General features: G+C 47.2%; 1 protein-coding gene across 2 annotated transcripts in view; it reads left to right on the top strand.

Moving 5' to 3' along the window:
- The first annotated feature begins 4,875 nt into the window (after positions 1-4,875).
- The window catches only part of Daglb (diacylglycerol lipase beta), a 32,346-nt gene continuing 19,132 nt past the window's right edge, over positions 4,876-18,089 (top strand). For both annotated transcript variants that reach the window (XM_042686486.1, XM_042686485.1), the window contains exons 1-3: positions 4,876-5,051; positions 8,350-8,501; positions 16,558-16,729. In XM_042686486.1, coding sequence (XP_042542420.1) covers positions 4,957-5,051; positions 8,350-8,501; positions 16,558-16,729 — 419 coding nt within the window. In that variant the 5' untranslated portion in view covers positions 4,876-4,956. The remainder of the gene's footprint in view (positions 5,052-8,349; positions 8,502-16,557; positions 16,730-18,089) is intronic.

Raw genomic sequence — 18,089 nt, 5'->3', positions numbered from 1 at the left:
ACTGGTCTCGAAATCCTGGGCTCAAATTGTGCTTCTACCTTAACCTTCCAAGTAGCTGGGATTACAAGTGTGAACCTGGCTTCTTTAAGTGATTATTAGTTGAATGTCTGCTTTCTAAATGAGGAAACAGTGTTCTCTGAGATGAAGTTCCGTGTACAAAGTCACACTTGCCAGACCTCGCCTGTCAAGCCCCCGCTGTGGTTTCATTCCCAGCCAAGAGGGTGTGTTAAAGTTAATCCAGACTTGACAGGCTGGATTCCCCAGCATCTATAGCCAAACCCTATGAACACAGCAGAAGTCCCATAAATACTTTGTCTAGTTGAGATATAATCAGAACATATCAGAGAACAAACAGTTCACAGGCTTAAGACCAACTGCAGCTCACCGATGGCAGGATTGTTAGAGGAGCTCCAGGTAAGTGGGGCTCTCACTATGAAAAGGCAATGAGAGCTTTGTGCTCATGTCTATAATCCTAACTACTCAGGAAGCAGATATCTGAGGATCGTGGTTCAAAGCCAGCCAGGGCAGAAAAGTCTGTGAGACTCTTATGTCCAATTAAAACACCAAAAAGGGGGATGAGAAGGTGGCTCAATTGTAGAGTGCTTGCCTTGCATGCATGAGGCACCACATAAACAGAAAAAGCCAGACGTGGTGCTGTGGCTCAAGTGGTAGAGCACTAGCCTTGAGCTGAAGAGCTGAGGGACAGCATCCAGGCCCAGAGTTCAAGGCCAACAACTGACAAAAAACAAAACCAAACAAACAAAAAGCCCAGCACCCGTGGCTCACGCCTGTAATCCTAGCTACTCAGGAGGCTGAGACCTGAGGATCACGGTTCAAAGCCAGTCCAGGCAGGAAAGTCCATGAGACTTTCTCCAATAAACCACCAGAGAACTGGAAGTGGCGCTGTGGCTCAAGTGGTAGAGCGCTAGCCTTGAGCTGAAGAGCTGAGGGACAGTGCCTAGGCCCAGAATTCAAGCCCCCCCCCCCCCCACCGACAGAAAAAAAAGCTGGAAGTGGAACTGTGGCTCAAATGGTAGAACACTAGCCTTGAGTGGATAAAGCCAAACAAGGAAGTGGAGCTGTGGCTTAAGAGGTTTAACACCGGCCCTGAATAAAAGAGCCCAGTCCTGAGTTCAAGTCCCAGTACCAGCTCAAAAGACAGACAGAGAGGGGCTGGGAAGGTGGCTCAGTGGTAGAGTGCTTGCCTTGCATGCATGAGGCCCTGGGTTTGATTCCTCAGCATCACATAAGCAAAAAGAAAAAAGCTGGAAGTGGCGCTGTGGCTCAAGTGGTAGAGCACTAGCCTTGAGCTGAAGAGCTGAGGGACAGCGCCCAGGCCCAGAGTTCAGGCCCCACGACCAGACCCAAAAAAAAAAAAAAAAGACGGAGAAGGAAGGGAGGGAGGGAGGGAGGGAGGGAGGAAGGAAGAGCCAGGGAAAAGTGTGGGGGCCCTGATATCAAGTCTCAGTACTGGCACATGTGCACACGCACACACACACACACACACACACACACACACACACACACACAAGGCAGTAAGGTTGCTGCTTGTCATGAACACACTGAACTTGAGTGCAAAAGAAGTTATAATTTGGGAGGAAGCCCCTGGGTATGCAGTTGAGCCCAAAATATGTCATCAGATGCAAAGTGCCTTCCATATACACTATTTCTATAAAGTCTGATGAAACACCCCCATCCTTGCCAACCAACGTTCCTCTCCCCTTCTCTGGCTTCCCTCTTCTCCATCCCAACTCTGCTGTACTGTGTAACCTCTTTCCAACTCCCAGCCTCTCAGTCCTTCTACCTACTAGTGGGTGGCTGTGTGTGCGCACACACACTTGAACTCATGGCCTCACGCTCTTGCTGGGCTTTTTCATTCAAGGCTGGCACTCTACCACTTGAGCCACACCTCCACTTCCAGCTTTTTGCTAATTAGTTGCAGATGAGAGTCTTGGATTTGTCTGGCTTTGAACTCAGATCTCAGCCTCTCAATTAGGATTACAGGCATAAGCCACCAGTACTCTATCTACTCTATCCATATGTTTAATAAGATTTTTCATCCATCACATGTTTAGTAACCTATAGTATGTTTTATTATGGGAAAAGCAGTAGGCCAGGTAGGCAACTTGCTTCCCCTCTCGAAGCTTACATTCAAAGGAATATTGTTAGGAACTGAAGCTGAGCTGTAAGACCAAGTCTCACCCACAACTCCTCATCTGACCCTTGTTTTCCATATCAACCAGGTGAAGTATATTGTTTTGGTTTTTGGTCTTTGTCAGTTGTGGAGCTTGAACTTGGGGCTTAGGTGCTGTCCTTGAGCTCTTGTTCAAGTCTAGTGCTCTACCACTTTGAGACACAGCTCCACTTCCAGTTTTTGAGTGGTTAATTGGAGATATGAGTCTCATGGGGACTTGTCCACCAGGTTTGTCTTTGAACTGCAATCCTCAGATCTGTTTCCTGAGTAGCTAAGATTACAGGCATGAGCCACTATGTCTGGCAAGTGTGTGTGTGCGTGTGTGTGTGTGTGTGTAACCATGTATATTATATATATCATCATCATCATCATCATGAATTTGAGGCAGCTACCTCCTCTAGCCTGTCTCACCTGTAATAAGTCAGGAGCTACATGTGTGGGCAAGCTAATCTGTAACAAAAAAATAGGTCCAAGAAACCACATGTTTATTCTTGAGATTTGCAGAACTGAAAAAGTCCTCCTGGGTAGCTTTGGCCCACTCACAGTGCAAAGACGTACACTGGAAACACCCAGAGCCACCTACACAAACCACTCCTAGATCAGCTTCCCTAAAAGATAGGACTTTGTGACCAGAGTTTTCCAGCTTCTCAAACAGCCCACTTATCTCAGGACTTAGCTGGCCTATCACATGGTTAGTAGCTGAACTTTGGTCCAGCAATAGAATCGAGGACTGGTTCTGTATAATAAAGGAAACCAAAGTAGGGTAAGGAGGAAAAACGAGAGCCTGTGCTGTTTTAGATAAAGTGATCATAAAAGGCCTCTCTGAGGCAGTGACATTAGCACAGGCTTGAATGAAGAGGTTAGGAATCTCCTTTGTGTAGGGGAGTTGGGTATGGCTGCACACACTTGCAATCCCAACAATCAGGAGGCTGAGGTAGGAGGATCATGAGTTTGAGGACAGTCTGGACTATGCAGTAAGACACTGTCGAAACAACCCCCCCCCACACACACACACTTCTGAGTAATATTCCTGACAGAGGAAGAAGGAAATGTAAAAACTCTGAGAATTAGCCCGGCGCCGGTGGCTCACGCCTGCAATCTTAGCTACTCAGGAGGCTGAGATCTGAGGATGGTGGTTCAAAGCCAGCCAGGGCAGAAAGTCCATGAGACTCTTATCTCCAATAAACCACTAGAAAACCAGAAGTGGCGCTGTGGCTCAAGCGGTGGAGCACTCGCCTTGAGCTGAAGAGCGCAGGGACAGCGCCCAAGCCCAGAGTTCAAGCCCCACTACCGACAAAAAAAAAAAAAAAAAAAAAAACAACTCTGAGAATGAGCTTGATGTATTTGAAGGAGAAGCAGCACAGGCAGTAGAGAGGAGGAGGACAGTAGTAACCCTAATAGATAAAACCAGAATTATAAAATTTTAAGGTGAGTCTGCCAGGGAAATGTCTCTTAGAGGGTTTGGAGTATATTTTATGCCCAAGAACACACCAATTCCTAGGCAAGATAAGACCAGGCCTGACAGTTCAACAGTGTCACCCAGGGTGCTGTAGGGAGATGAGGAAGAGCCATTGTGGAAACTAACATAGGCAAGAGAAGATAGAGGCTCAGGCCAGGATGGGAGAAAACCAAAATACAATAATTTTCTCAATCAAAATTAAGCATCAAGCCCAATGCCACTGGCTCACACCTGTTATCCTAGCTACTCAGGAGGAGGCTGAGATGTGAGGATCACAGTTTGAAGCAAGCTCAGGCAGACCCTTATCTCCAATTAGCCAGCAAAAGACCAGAAGTGGCTCAGGTGGTAGAACATCAGCCTTGAGCAAATAAAGCTCAGGAAAAGCCCCCAGACCCCAAGTCAAGCCCCAGGACTGTGACACACACACACACACACACACACACACACACACACATACACAAAGCATTGAGGTGTTTTACTCAAGATTTAACAAACATATTTTACCTTTAAGACTTAGAAACTGTATTTTGCCATTAAGATGAAGTGTTAGCAAGTGTGCTTTTGGACGATGTCATCCCTCCCTCCCCCCAGTGTTTCCTTCCCATCCCACCCACAGATTGTATAGTTCATTCTCAACATAGTATCTACAGAGTACCATGGCTACATGTGTTCACCCTTTGTCTCTCCATTTCTGTGCTTCCCCTTTTACCCCCCCCCCCCAAAAAAAGGAACAATAAAGAAAAACCTCGTTTCCACTGGACTTTGTTTCGATAAATATATTTTGTATGATCAGAGGCACATAGACCTCGCGCCTTTGTGTTCCTCTCCTTTGGTCTCGCTGTGTGTGAAAGCCTGGAGTCCTGTGTAATTTATCACATCCCTGTGTTTTGTGAGTTTCGCTCCGCCATTCCTAGCAGACGAATCTTGTCGCCCTCTGGAAGTGTCAGAGCCTCAGGCATGAGCCCCAGACCCGCCATTCGTAGCCCTGTGACAGCAGTCCCCCCTTTAGAGGCTTTATCTATAAAGCTCAAGTCTCACCAGAATCTTCACAGGGAGGGAGGGGAAAGGTTTCTAACGCGCACGCGCAGAAGGTGACAGCGTGGGCGGGACCAGTGAGCGTACGTACGCGCGCAAGAGCCCTAGCCCGGCCGAAGTGAGCATGCGCGCATAGCTTCACCTTCTTAAGTGCGCCTGCGCGGGCTGGCGCCGGGGGTTTGCCGGCCAAGTCTGGACGGCGCTCGGGGGCTGCAGGCTGCAAGTGGTGCGCGCGCCGGTGATTAAGGCCGTGCGCGGCGGGGGCACCATGCCGGGGATGGTGCTCTTCGGCCGTCGCTGGGCCATCGCCAGCGACGACTTGGTCTTCCCTGGGTCCTTCGAGCTGTTCCTGAGAGTGCTGTGGTAAGCGGTAAGGGGTGGTGGCGCGCGGTCCCCACAGACGGCGATAACAAAAGTCACCAAGTTCCTTAAGGGCGCGCCCACCCTCGTCCCGGGTCGTCGCCCCCATTTCTTCACGGGTTGGCAGCCGGAGCTCAGGGGTGGGGAGGTCGTGCCCTGCTTGCCTCGGCCGCCGGGGCGCTCGCGCTGCAGCGCGCGAGCTCAGCCCGGGATGCGGCGCGGAGCCCTGGCACGGGAGCGCCCGCGCGTCATCGCCGTCCGAAAGCCATGGCCTCGAGCTCTCCTCCGTCCTTTCTGCCATCTGCATCGTGCCGTCGCTGCTCAGGGGAGAACGACATAATGGTTATTGTTGTTGTTGTTTTTTTCTTTCAAAGACCAAGTTGGGCAATGATGCCATTTGCTGTTACTCTTGAGCCAGTGGGGGCTGGATTTCACGTGCAGTCGGTGGGGAGGATGGATGAGGGTGTGGCAAAGATTATATTTCAAAAAAAAAAAAAAAGAGAAAGAGAAAGTATTCTCCAGGGGAGAGGAATAAAAAAAAAAATGTTCTCAGCTGCTTCCCATGAATGTTGCACTTTGCAAAGCCAAATTTCTCTGAGATATCTCCCCATTACCATTACACACACACACACACACACACACACACACACACACACACACACACACACACACACACACACACACACACACACACACACACACACACACACACACACACACACACACACACACACACACACACACACACACACACACACACACACACACACACCCCAGAAGTTATCAGGAAGTTATGGGGCTGGGAAGGTGGCTCAGTGGTAAAGTGCTTGCCTTGCATGCATGAGGCCTTGGGTTCGATTCCTCAGTACCACATAAGCAGAAAAAGCCAGAAGTGGTGGTGTGGCTCAAGTGGTAGAGCACTCGCCTTGAGCTGAAGAGCTGAGGGACAGCGCCCAGGCCTAGAGTTCAAGCCCAACGACCGACAAAAAAAAAATGTTATTGCTGGGACTGGGAATGTCGCTTAGTGGTAGAAAGCTTGCCTAGCATATACACATAAAAGGCTGGGGCTGGGGCTGGGGCTCCAATGGTAGGGTGCTAGCCTTGAGCAAAAGAAGTTCAGGGACAGTGCCCAAGACCTGAGTTCAAGCTCTAGAACAGGCCAAAAAAAAAGTTATCCCTGGGAACTGCTGGGTCATGTCTGTAATCCTAGCTACTGCCAACCCTGGCAGGAAAGTTTGTGAAATTCTTGCCTCCAGTTAATCCCCAAAAAACTGAAAATGGGGTTGTGGCTCAAGTGCTAGGCACCAAAAATAAATAAATAAATAAAAATCCAATTCTGCTTTTCTTTGTTTTTCTTTGAAATGCTGGAGATTGAACCCTAGAACTTGGTGCCTGCTGGCGGCAAGTGCTCTTCCACCAAGCTAAAACTTTGGCATCTCTATTTCACTATTTTTTGCTGCTGGTAATAGGGCTGAACTCAGGGCATCATGTACTCTTACTGGGCTCGCTGGCATGAGCCACCAGCACTTGATTTTTGGGCTTTTTGTTGCTCATGGCTGGTACTTTACCCCTTGAGCCATGTCTCCAGCCTGGCTTTTTGCTGGTTAATTGGAGTTGGAATCTTTCTGACTTTTCTGTCTGGACTGGCTTTGAACCATGATCCTCTAGGTCTCACCCTGCTGAGTAACTAGGATTACTGAGTAACTAGGATTACAAGTGTGAGCCACCAGGCCTGGCCCGATTCCACTTTTTATAGGGTCAGGGCTTGAGTCTGTAATAGGATATACTTTCCAACTGGTATTTTGTCTTCTGACAAAATACTTTCAAGGTAGATTGGGGCTATTTTTTACTGATGTTCATTGGGTATTGAATTAATTGTAAAATGTAGTTGGGAAGGAAGAAAAACTCCGTTAGAGTTTATCAGTGTACACCATGCAATATATTTGCATAATTCTCTTCCACACTCTTGGTTTTTAGTTACATGCAGCAGATTACCACGTGTTTATCAACTTATTATTAATCCACATATGTAAAACTTTTCTTGTTAATAATTCTACAAGCATGTAGTTTGTTGATTTCTTACTTTGTTTTTCTGAGCTATGGTGGGCTATTTTCCAGCAGTTTTCCTTATATTTGCTTGCTTACAGCTTTAAGTGAATTCAGGAGACATGGAATAAGAAGAATGGAAAGTTAAAAAAAAAAACTCATAGAAGAATAGGAAAGCCAAGTTGGTGCCAGTGGCTCATGGTTCATCCTAGCCATTCAGGAAGCAAAGATCTAGAGTATTGGTGTTCAAAGCTAGTCCAGCTAGAAAAGTCTAGGAAACTCCATCACACTCCTGTAATCCTAGCTACTCAGGAGGCTGAGCTCTGGGGATTGCAGTTCAAAGCCAGACTGAGCAGGAAAGTCTGTGAGATTCTATCTCCAATTAACCATCTGAAAAACAGAGGTAGTGCTGTGGCTCAAGTGGTAAACACTCACCTTGAGCTAAAGAGCTGAGGGACAGTGCCCAGGCCCAGAGTTCAAGCCCTACAACCTAAAAAATAAATAAATAAAATAAAGGAAAGCTATACTTTTTAGTTGATTTACTAAATTTTTCTTTCTTCTTTTCTCTTTCCTTCCTTTTTCTTTTTTCTTTCTCTCCTTCCTTCCTTCCTTTTTTTCTTTCTTTTTTCTTTCCTTCTTTCCTTCTTTTCTTCTTTCCTTTTTGTGCCAGTCTTGGGGCTTGAACTCTGAGCCTTAGGCATTGACACTGAGCTTTTTTTTTTTTTTTTTTTTTTTTTTGGGTCTGGTCGTGGGGCCTGAACTCTGGGCCTGGGCGCTGTCCCTCAGCTCTTCAGCTCAAGGCTAGCACTCTACCACTTGAGCCACAGCACCACTTCCGGCTTTTTTCTTTTTGCTTATGTGGTGCTGAGGAATCGAACCCAGGGCCTCATGCATGCAAGACCAGAGCTCTACCACTGATCCACCTTCCCAGCCCCCACCCTGAGCTTTTATGCTCAAGGCCAGTGCCCTATCACACAGCTCTACTTCCAGTTTTTTGGAGGTTAATTCGAGGTAAGACTTCCAAGGACTTTCCTGCCTAGGTTGGCTTTGAACCAGGATCCTTAGATCTCAACCTTCTGCACAGATAGAATTATCTGCATGAGGTACTAGCACCTGGCTACTAGATATTTTTACTAATGGGAATTTTATTTCACAGCGACCCTTAACCTTGGCTTGGGAAATATTTACTGCGTTGATTTATGTTTTGCAATTCCACTTCCTGGCTTCCCTTTCTGAGCCTGCCTGTTTTCCGCAGGTGGATCGGTAGCCTGACTTTGTATCTCCTGCACCGAAGGAAGCTGGGCTGTGCTGGTGGGGTCCTGCTTAGTACCTACCTGATTGTTCTCCTCCTTCTCCTGGCCATCATTATTGGTGTGGTGTCGGCCATCGTTTATGTCAGCATGAAAGGTAACGCCTCGTGGAGCGAGACTTTTTTTTTTTTGGTCTTTCGTGGGACTTGAACTCTGGGCCTGGGCACTGTCCCTCAGCTCTTTGGCTCAAGGTGAGTGCCCTACCACTTGAGCCACAGGACCACTTCCAGTTTTATGGTGGTTTATTGGAGATAAGAGTTTCGTGGGGGCTGGGAAGGTAGCTCAGTGGTAGAGCGCTTGCCTTGCATGCAGGAGGCCCTGGGTTCGATTCCTCAGCACCACATAAATAAAAAGAAAAAAGCCGGAAGTGGCGCTGTGGCTCAAGTGTTAGAGCGCTAGCCTTGAGCTGAAGAGTTGAGGGACAGCGCCCAGGTCCAGAGTTCAGGCCCCACGACCGGACCCCCCCCCAAAAAAAAAAGAGTCTGTGGACTTTCTTGCCTGGGCTGGCTTTGAACCATGATCCTCAGATCTCAGCCTCCTGAGTAGCTAGGATTACAGGGTGAGCCACTGGCACTAGGATTATAGGTGTGAGTCACTGGTGCTCACAATCTGAAAGACAGTTTATTTACCACATCCCATCACCTGGCTCATTAGTTCTTTTTGTATCTAGAGAGCTAGCTAGCATCATTTTAGACTTTTTTTTTAATCCCAAGAGAAATACTGTGTACACATTAGCAATCACTCCTTACCCCCTCCCCCGCTCCTCCCCTCCCCTGACCTAGTGTATCCACCCCCTCAGCCTTCTGTGTCTCTCTAGACCTGGACATTCTACACACCATACAAATCCAGCTACCCAATAGGTGGCCTTTGGTATGGTTCTTTTTTTTTTTTTTTTTGTCAGTTGTGCGCCTTGAACTCTGGGCCTGAGCACTGTCCCTCAGCTCTTCAGCTCAAGGCTAGTGCTCTACCACTTGAGCTACAATGCCACTTCCGGTTTTCTGGTGGTTTATTGGAGATAGGAGTCTCACGGTCTCTCCTGCCCGGGCTGGCTTTGAACCGTGATCCTCAGATCTCAGCATCCTGAGTAGCTAGGATTACAGGCGTGAGCTACCAGCGCCCGGCTTTTTGGTGTGGTTCTTAAACTTAGCTTCAGGTGTTTCAAGTTCATCTACGATATATATTGGTGGCTCATGTTCTATAGGAAGCTGCATTTCTTGTCATCCTCACTACTCAGGGGGCTGGGATCTGGAGGATTGAAGTTCAAGGCCAGTCCAGGAAGATAGTCTTCTAGATTCTTTTTTTTTTTTTTAGAGTCCAGTCATGGAGCCTAAACTCTGGGCCTGGGCACTGTCCCTCAGCTCTTCAGCTCAAGGATAGCACTCTACCACTTGAGCCACAGCGCCACTTCTGGCTTTTTTCTTTTTGCTTATGTGGTGCTGAGGAATCGAACCCAGGGCCTCGAGCATGTAAGGCAAATGCTCTATCACTGAGCCACCTTCCCAGCCCCAGTCTTCTAGATTCTTATTTCCAATTCACCAGCAAAATGCTGGAAGTGGAGGTGTGGCTCAAGTGGTAGAGTGCCAGCCATGAATGAAAAAAGTAAAAGAGGGGCTGGGAAGGTGGCTCAGTGGTAGAGCACTTGCCTTGCATGCATGAGGTCCTGGGTTCAATTCCTCAGCACCACATAAGCAAAAAGAAAAAAGCCAGAAGTGGCACTGTGGCTCAAGTGGTAGAGCGCTAGCCTTGAGCTGAAGAGCTGAGGAACAGCGCCCAGGCCCAGAGTTCAGGCCCCACGACCGGACCCAAAAAAAAAAAAAAGCAAAAGAGTGGAGCATAAGGCCCAGATTCAAGCAGTACCACCACCACCCTTTCCCCCACCCCAAAATACTGATTGGACAGAATACTGCATCTGACCCATTCATCAGTCAGTGAACAGTGGATTATTTCTTTTTGGCTATTATATTTGCTTAAAAGTCGGTTTTGTTTTTCTTTCCCATCAGTCATTTGGCTTGAACTCAGGGTTTGGGTGCTGTCTCTGAGCTTTTTTGCTCAAGGCTAGTGCTCTACCACTTTGAGTCACAACTCCACTTCTGGTTTTCAAGTAATTAATTGGAGATCAGAGTCTCATGGGAAGTGGAGCTGTGGCTCCAAGAATGCTAGCCTTGAGTGAAAAAGCTCAGGGACAGTGCCCAGGACCTGAGTTCAAGCCCCATGACTGATTTAAAAAAAAAAAAAAGTCTCATGGACTTTTCTGCCCAGGCTGAACTGCAATCCTCAATCCTCAGATCTCAGCCTTCTGAGTAACTAGAATGACAGGTAGGAGTCACCAGTGCCCCACTGCTTACAGTTTTTGTTTTTTTTTTTCCTTTTCCGGTTTTGTTTGATTTTGTGCTGTTTGTTTTGCAGTACTAAGATCTACTAATTGAACTACCAGGTTTGTTGTTGTTGTTGTTGTTTTCAAAATAGAGTCTCATTAAATTTTTGCTGAGCTGCCTCGAACTGTGAATCTACTCCACATCCTGAGTAGCTTGGATTATTTAGGTGTGAGCCAACACTTGTGGTGTAGCCCAGGCGGTTTTCACCATTTTCCTGTCTCATCTCCCACTTCAGGACCGGGATCATAGCAGTATGCCAACCTACCCTGTATTACATGTAGTTTTTTTTTTTTTTTTTGGTCTGGTCGTGGGGCCTGAACTCTGGGCCTGGGCGCTGTCCCTCAGCTCTTCAACTCAAGGCTAGTACTCTACCACTTGAGCCACAGCGCCACTTCCGGCTTTTTTTCTTTTTGCTTATGTGGTGCTGAGGAATCAAACCCAGGGCCTCATGCATGCAAGGCAAGCGCTCTACCACTGAGCCACCTTCCCAGCCCTACATGTAGTTTTTCTACATTGCACTCCTTTCTCAGAGAATGTCTCCAAAAATGTAACAGACTTTCCCTGTTTGACTGCTCTTACTCATAGGACCACTCTGATGACTAATAAAGTGTTACAGAATAAAAATCCATCTGTCACAGGCCCGGCTGTGTGATAGGCCATCCTTATTGTGTGTTTCACCCAAAATCAGGTCAGGCTGCTGGAAAATTGCTTATCAGATTGTTAGTGAAAGGAAGAACTGGAGGGGTGGCCCGTGCAAAGAGTGATAGAATTAAAATCTTTTTTTAACTTTAATTTGTATTCTTTTGCTTGTCCTGGCCTCAGATTCACAGTCCTCCTGCATAGCTAGGATTGCAGGCATGCAACACTACACCCAGCTAGAATCAAGGTCTTGACCATTTGGAATAATGATCTGAAACAGATGTTAGGCAATCTGTTGGCAGAAATATAGAAATGGGAGCTGTTAGTGGCAAAGTATTTCACAAGAAAGACTTCCTGATTTTGGACTTAGATGTGTCACCTGTACTTACTTCCTGTAGCAATATATAGAAATCAGAAATATGCTATTTTTTTTTTTTTTTTTGCCAGTCCTGGGACTTGAACTCTGGGCCTGGGCACTGTCCTTGAGCTGCTTTTGCTCAAGGCTAGCACTCTACCATTTGAGCCATAGTGTTACTTCTGGCTTTTTCTGTGTATGTGGTACTGAGGAATTGAATCCAGGGCTTCGTGCATGCTAGGCAAGCACTCTACCACTAAGCCACATTCTATCCCCTGTTTTGTTTTGTTTTTTTTTTCTGGGTCCGGTCGTGGGGCCTGAACTCTGGGCCTGGGCGCTGTCCCTCAGCTCTTCAGCTCAAGGCTAGTGCTCTATCACTTGAGCCACAGCGCCACTTCCGGCTTTTTTCTTTTTGCTTATGTGGTGCCGAGGAATCAAACCCAGGGCCGGCCTCGAGCATGCAAGGCAAGCGCCCTACCACTGAGCCACCTTCCCAGCCCTCCCCTGCTATTTTTAATGGCAGTATCAAGATTTTGAACTCAGTGCGTTGTGCTCACTGGGCTTGCTTGCCCAAGACTGGCACTTTAGTACTTGTGCCACACCTCCAGCCCAGCTTTTTGCTGGTTATTTTGGAAACAGACTCGAGGATTTTTTGGCTCAGGTTAGCTTTATTTTTTTATTTTAATTTTATTGTGCAAAGGTACAGTTATATACATAAGGTAGTGAGTACATGTCTTGTCAAGCATTGTTAGCTGCTCCCTTATTTTTCTCCCACTTTCCCTCCCCCTCACTGCTCCTTCCCCCCAAGGTATTGAGTTCATTTCCAACATGTTGTCTTGTGAGTGAGGTTAGCTTTGAACCATGATCTCATTCTTCTAAGTAGCTAGGATTACAGGGCATGAGCCACTAGCATATGGCTGAGCTCTGTATTTGAATATACCTCTAAATCAAGAGGGAGGTAGGGTCTGGATTGAAAAAAAGTTCCAGTTTTGTGGGTTCTGTTGATCCCCAGGACTGGATTGTCATTGGTGCTACATATGGAAGAAAAGGAAGAAACTAAATGTGCAGAATGTGGCTCAGCAGTATAAATGTATTATTTTTTTTTTCCTGCTGCACTAGGGATTGAAGTAGGACCTTGGACCTGCTAGGCAGGTACTTTACTACATAGGCCATGTCCCAAGGCTTTTCATTTGCAGAATTTCCTTCCTTCCTTCCTTCCTTTCTAATTTTCTTTCTTTCTTTCTTTTTTTCTTTCCCAGTCCTGGGCCTTGAACTCAGGGCCTGGGCTCTGTCCCTGAGCTTCTTTTGCTCAAGGCTAGCACTCTACTATTTGAGCCACAGCACCACTTCCAGCTTTATTTCTTTTTATGTGGTACTGAGGAGTCTAACTCAGGACTTTGTGCATGCTAGCCAAGCACTCTACCACTAAGCCACATTCCCAGCCCTCTTTTTTGTTTTGTTTTGTCAGTTGTGGGGCTTGAACTCGGCCTGGTCACTGTCCTTGAGCTCTTCAGCTCATGGCAAGCATTCCACCACTTGAGCCACAACGCCAATTCATTTTCTGGTGTTTAATTGGAGACAAGTATCTCACAGACTTTCCTTGCCCAGGCTGGTTTTGAACTGCGATCCTCAGATCTCTGCCTCCTGAGTAGCTAGGATTACAGGTGTGAGCCACTGGTGCCCGTCTCAGGTGTATATTTCTGAAAGAGAAAGTATTTAGGCTAGTGTTGCTTCACATATAGTATTTATCTGATTAATTGGCCTTTCAGCACCAGACCCATTTGTTTTGGACCCCTGTTTGCTTTTTTATTTTTTTGCCGGTCCTGGGGGTTGAACCCTGGGCCTGGGCTCCATCCCTCCCTGAGCTTCTTTTGCTGAAGGCCAGCACTCTACCACTTGAGCCACATTGCCACTTCTGGCTTTTTCAGAGTAGTTTAGTGGAGATAAGAGTCTCATGGGGACTTTCCTGCCCTGCTTGACTTTAAGCTGTGATCCTCAGATTTTGGCCTCCTACATAGCTAAGATTACAGGCATGAGCCACCTGTGCCTGGCTAACACCTGTGTTTATAACTAAGAGATTCAGCTTTGAAATTTGGAAGTATAAACTCTTTCCCCTGAAGTGTTCAAATGTTGGCTTTCTTTCAGCGGGTGGTGGTGCTGTGGCATGGTGCGCATTCCTGTGCTAGGTACTTATAGTCGCCATCTGCAGGTCTTGCCAATGGCAAGGCTTTCTTATTCCACTTTTACCATACGCAGCCTGGTCCCCCATGTCACACCCACCAGCTAGTGTCAGCTCGGAAATGGTCCTTGCCTGGGGGGGAGAGGAGTGGGAATTGGTCCTGAGTGGATACAGGACCCTATGTCGGTCAGTGTAACTCAAGAGAGTATCTGGAGCTGGGCGCCAGTGGCTCATGCCTGTAATCCTAGCTACTCAGGACGCTGAGATCTGAGGATCACCGTTCAAAGCCAGTCCGGGCAGGAAAGTCCGTGAGCCTTCTATCTCCAATTAACCACCAGAAAACTGGAAGTGGCGCTGTGGCTCAAGTGGTAGAGCACTTGCCTTGAGCTGAAGAGCTGAGGGACAGCGCCCAGGCCCAGAGTCCAAGCCTCCTCCCCCTCCCCCCCCAACAAAATGTGTGTGTGTGTGTGTGTGAAAGGGGGGGGGTGGAGAGAGAGAGAGAATCTGGAAGCTTCTGGGGAAGTGCTTCTCCTTGCTCCTCAAAGATGTAGCAGCCATGTTACATTTCATTTCTGGATTAGGCTGTGTCTTCAATCACAGCCCATGCTGAGCACACACACCAAGAAGGACCGAGGCTTATCCTGCCTCTGTATGTCCACTCTCTGAGCTCTGCAGGTCCTTCCTGTTTCCAGTTTGCTTTGGATTTTTTGTTACTTGTATTAGAGCTATACCCAGTGAACTGAAAAATGATAGTTTACTAGGGGCATGATAGCACATGCCTGTAACCCCAGCACTTGGAAAATAGGGAAGAGGATTTGAGAATTCAAGGCAAGCCTGGGCTATATCATAAGACCATATCTTAAAAGACAAACAAAAATGTTAATATAGTTGCAAATTTGTTACTGATAATTAGCATCATATGCTTTATTAAGAGTTGTATTACAGGAACCAAGTGTAGTGGCTTCTACTTGTAATCCTAGCTACTCAGGAGGCCAAGATTGACAAAGGATAGTAGTTTGATGCTAGAACATTTGAAAGTCTCCATCTCAACTAGTAAAAACAAGATGAGTGTACTAGAATATGCCTGTGATCCCAGCGACCCAACAAAAAACGAGACTCTATCCAAAACATGACCAGAGCAAAAAGGGCTGGTAGTGTGGTTCAAGTTTTCTTGCCTGCCTAGCCAGACCAAGGCCTTGAGTTCAAACCCTAGCACCTCCAAAAAATTAAAGGTAAACAAATAAAATGGAGGCTGGACATGTTGGTGCACCCCTGTAATCTCAGTTACTGGGGAGGTAGAAATTGGGAGGATTGATGTTGAAGGCCAGTGATAAGTTAGTGAGCCACCTCTTGCCTCTTATTTGTCATAACAAATAAGCCAGACAAGTATTGTAGTGCACAGCTGAAATTCTAGCTATGCAAGCAGCATAGTTAAGAAGTCAGGCCTGAAAAAAAGCATAAAATCCTATCTGAAAGATGACTAAAGCAAAAGCCTGGGGGTGTGGCCTAAGTAGTAGAGCGGCCTGCCTGGCAAGTGTAAAGCCCTGGGTTCAAACTCTAGTACCACCAAAAGAAGTATCACATAAATATCAGTGAAGAATGTAGAACATTTAAAAAAAGGACAAATGGAGCCGGGCGCTGGTGGCTTACACCTGTAATCCTAGCTACTTAGGAGGTTGAGATTTGAGGTTTGTGGTTAGAAGTCAGCCCTGGTAAATCAAGTTGTCTCTTTGTGAGCGACCATAGGCTGTGTTCACAGTTTCTGTAAATAAAAGATAGAAAAGAACTGAATTCCTGTCTAAGGGTCACTGGAGAGATAAATGACTTCATTCTAACCATAGTCTGTGCATCTGCAGAGGAAGGGGAAGTGTCTTCTGGGTTTGGATTTAAGGCTGAGCCCAGGGCCCTTTCCTAGTGTCCAGTGCAGAGCCAGGCAGGCACTTGTAGGCCTCTGGCATTAAAGCAGTTTGCATAGCAGCTTAAAAAAAAAAAAAAGGCTAGGTATCAGTGGCTTATACCTGTAATCCTAGTTACTCAAGAGGCTGAGATCTGAGGATTATGGTTCAAAGCCCCGGCAGGAGAGCATGAGACTTTTTTTATTTTTATTTTTTATTATTTTTGTCAATCAAGGGTGGTCAAGGGTGGTTGAACTCAGGGCCTGGGTGCTGTCCCTGAGTTTCTTTGTACTCAAGGCTAGCTCTCTACCACTTTGAGCCATGTACCACTTCTAGTTTCTGGTATCTGGAGAAAGGCCTCATGGACTTTCCTGCCTGGGCTGGCTTTGAACCACGATCCTCAGATCTCAGCCTCCTGAGTAGCTAGGATACAGGCATGAGCTACTGGCACCTAACTAGCATGAGAATCTTATCTCTAATTAAACACCAAAAAGCCAGAAGTGGAGCTGGTGGCTCAAGTGGTAGAGGTCTTGAGCAAAGAAGCTCAGGGACAGCATTCCAGCCCTGAGTTCAAACCCTAGGATTAGTACGCACACACACACACTTTCAGAGAGGACATGGGAACTGCACACTTGCATGTCTCATACATTGTGGGTGTGGTTTTGCACTGTTCTGCACCCCTGAGCGGTGGCTTATTTTCTGTGCTTCAGGAACCATCTGTAACCCTGGCCCTCGGAAGTCTATGTCTAAGCTGCTTTACATCCGCCTGGCACTTTTCCTGCCGGAGATGGTGTGGGCTTCCCTGGGGGCCGCCTGGGTGGCACAGGGTATCCAGTGCGACCGGACGGTTGTGAATGGCATCATTGCCACTGTCATTGTCAGGTGAGCGTTCACATCTCTCTTCAATTCTTCCTGTCACAAATGCTCTGGGGATGTGGGTGAGGAGTATTGTGGAGGGATCCCACATTTGGACAATCCCAGGACTCTGGAAGACTTGAAGGAAACTTGAAGACTCGTATTTTTGTTATTGTTTTTGTCGGTCGTGGGCCCTGAACTCTAGGCCTGGACGCTGTCCCTCAGCTCAAGGCAAGCGCTCTACCACTGAGCCACCTTCCCAGCCCTAGACGCTTGTTTTTGGAGGAGAAATTATTCCTCTTCTTTTAGGCATTTGTTGCTATATCTTATCGGTTCTGGTTTTCTGTTTTGTTGGGGTTTTTTGTCTGTTTGTTTTTTGTTTTTGTTTTTGGTCCATCGTGGGGCCTGAACTCTGGGCCTGGACGCTGTCCCTCAGCTCTTCAGCTCAAGGCGAGCGCTCTACCACTTGAGCTACAGCGCCACTTCCGGTTTTCTGGTGGTTTATTGGAGATAGGAGTCTCACAGTCTCTGGCTTTGAACCACGATCCTCAGATCTCAGCCTCCTGAGTAGCTAGGATTACAGGCGTGAGCCACCAGCGCCCGGCTTTGTTTTTGTTTGTTTTTTTTTGGCCAGCCCTGGGGCTTGAACTCAGGGCTTGGGCACTGCCCCTGAGCTCCTTTTGCTCAAGGCTAGCATTCTAGTACTTGAGCCAGAGCACCTGCTTCTGGCTTTTTCTGTCTATGTGGTATAAGGAATTGTACCCAAGGCTTCATGCAAGCAAGGCAAGCACTCTGTCACTAAGCCACATTTCCCACCCTTTTTTTGTGGGCAGGTACTGAGACTTAAACTCAGGACCTGGTGCTCTTGCTTGGCCTTTTTGCTGTAGGCTGGCTCTCTACCACTTGAGCCACAGCTCCACTTCTGGCTTTTTGGTGGCTTGTTGGCTTTTTGGTGGACTTTTCTGCCTGGGCTTGCTTTGAACCACATCTTGATATCTCAGCCTCCTGAGTGGCTAGGAGCATTACAGGCGTGAGCCAATAGCACCTGGCTAAATTTTTCTTTTCCCTTTACTTTTTGTGCTGGTATTGGGCTTGAACTCAGGGTCTTGCATTCCCATTTGCCACAGCACCACTTCCCACTTTTTTTTTCTTTTTGCTTATGGGGTGCTGAGGAATTGAACCCAGGGCCTCATGCATGCAAGGCAAGCGCTCTACCACTGAGCCACCTTCCCAGCCCCATCTTTCTCTCTTTCTTGTGTGTGTGTGTGTGTGTGTGTGTGTGTGTGTGTGTGTGTGTGTGTGTGTGTGTGTGTGTGTGTGTGTCTCAGTGTGTCAGTTGTGGGGCTTGAACTCTGGGCCTTGGTGTGTCCCTGAGCTCTTCAGCTCA

Source organism: Dipodomys spectabilis, unplaced genomic scaffold (assembly GCF_019054845.1).
Source record: "Dipodomys spectabilis isolate Male_0828 unplaced genomic scaffold, ASM1905484v1 ptg000098l, whole genome shotgun sequence".
NCBI lineage: Eukaryota > Metazoa > Chordata > Mammalia > Rodentia > Heteromyidae > Dipodomys > Dipodomys spectabilis.
This window is presented reverse-complemented; position numbering and strand designations above follow the sequence as displayed.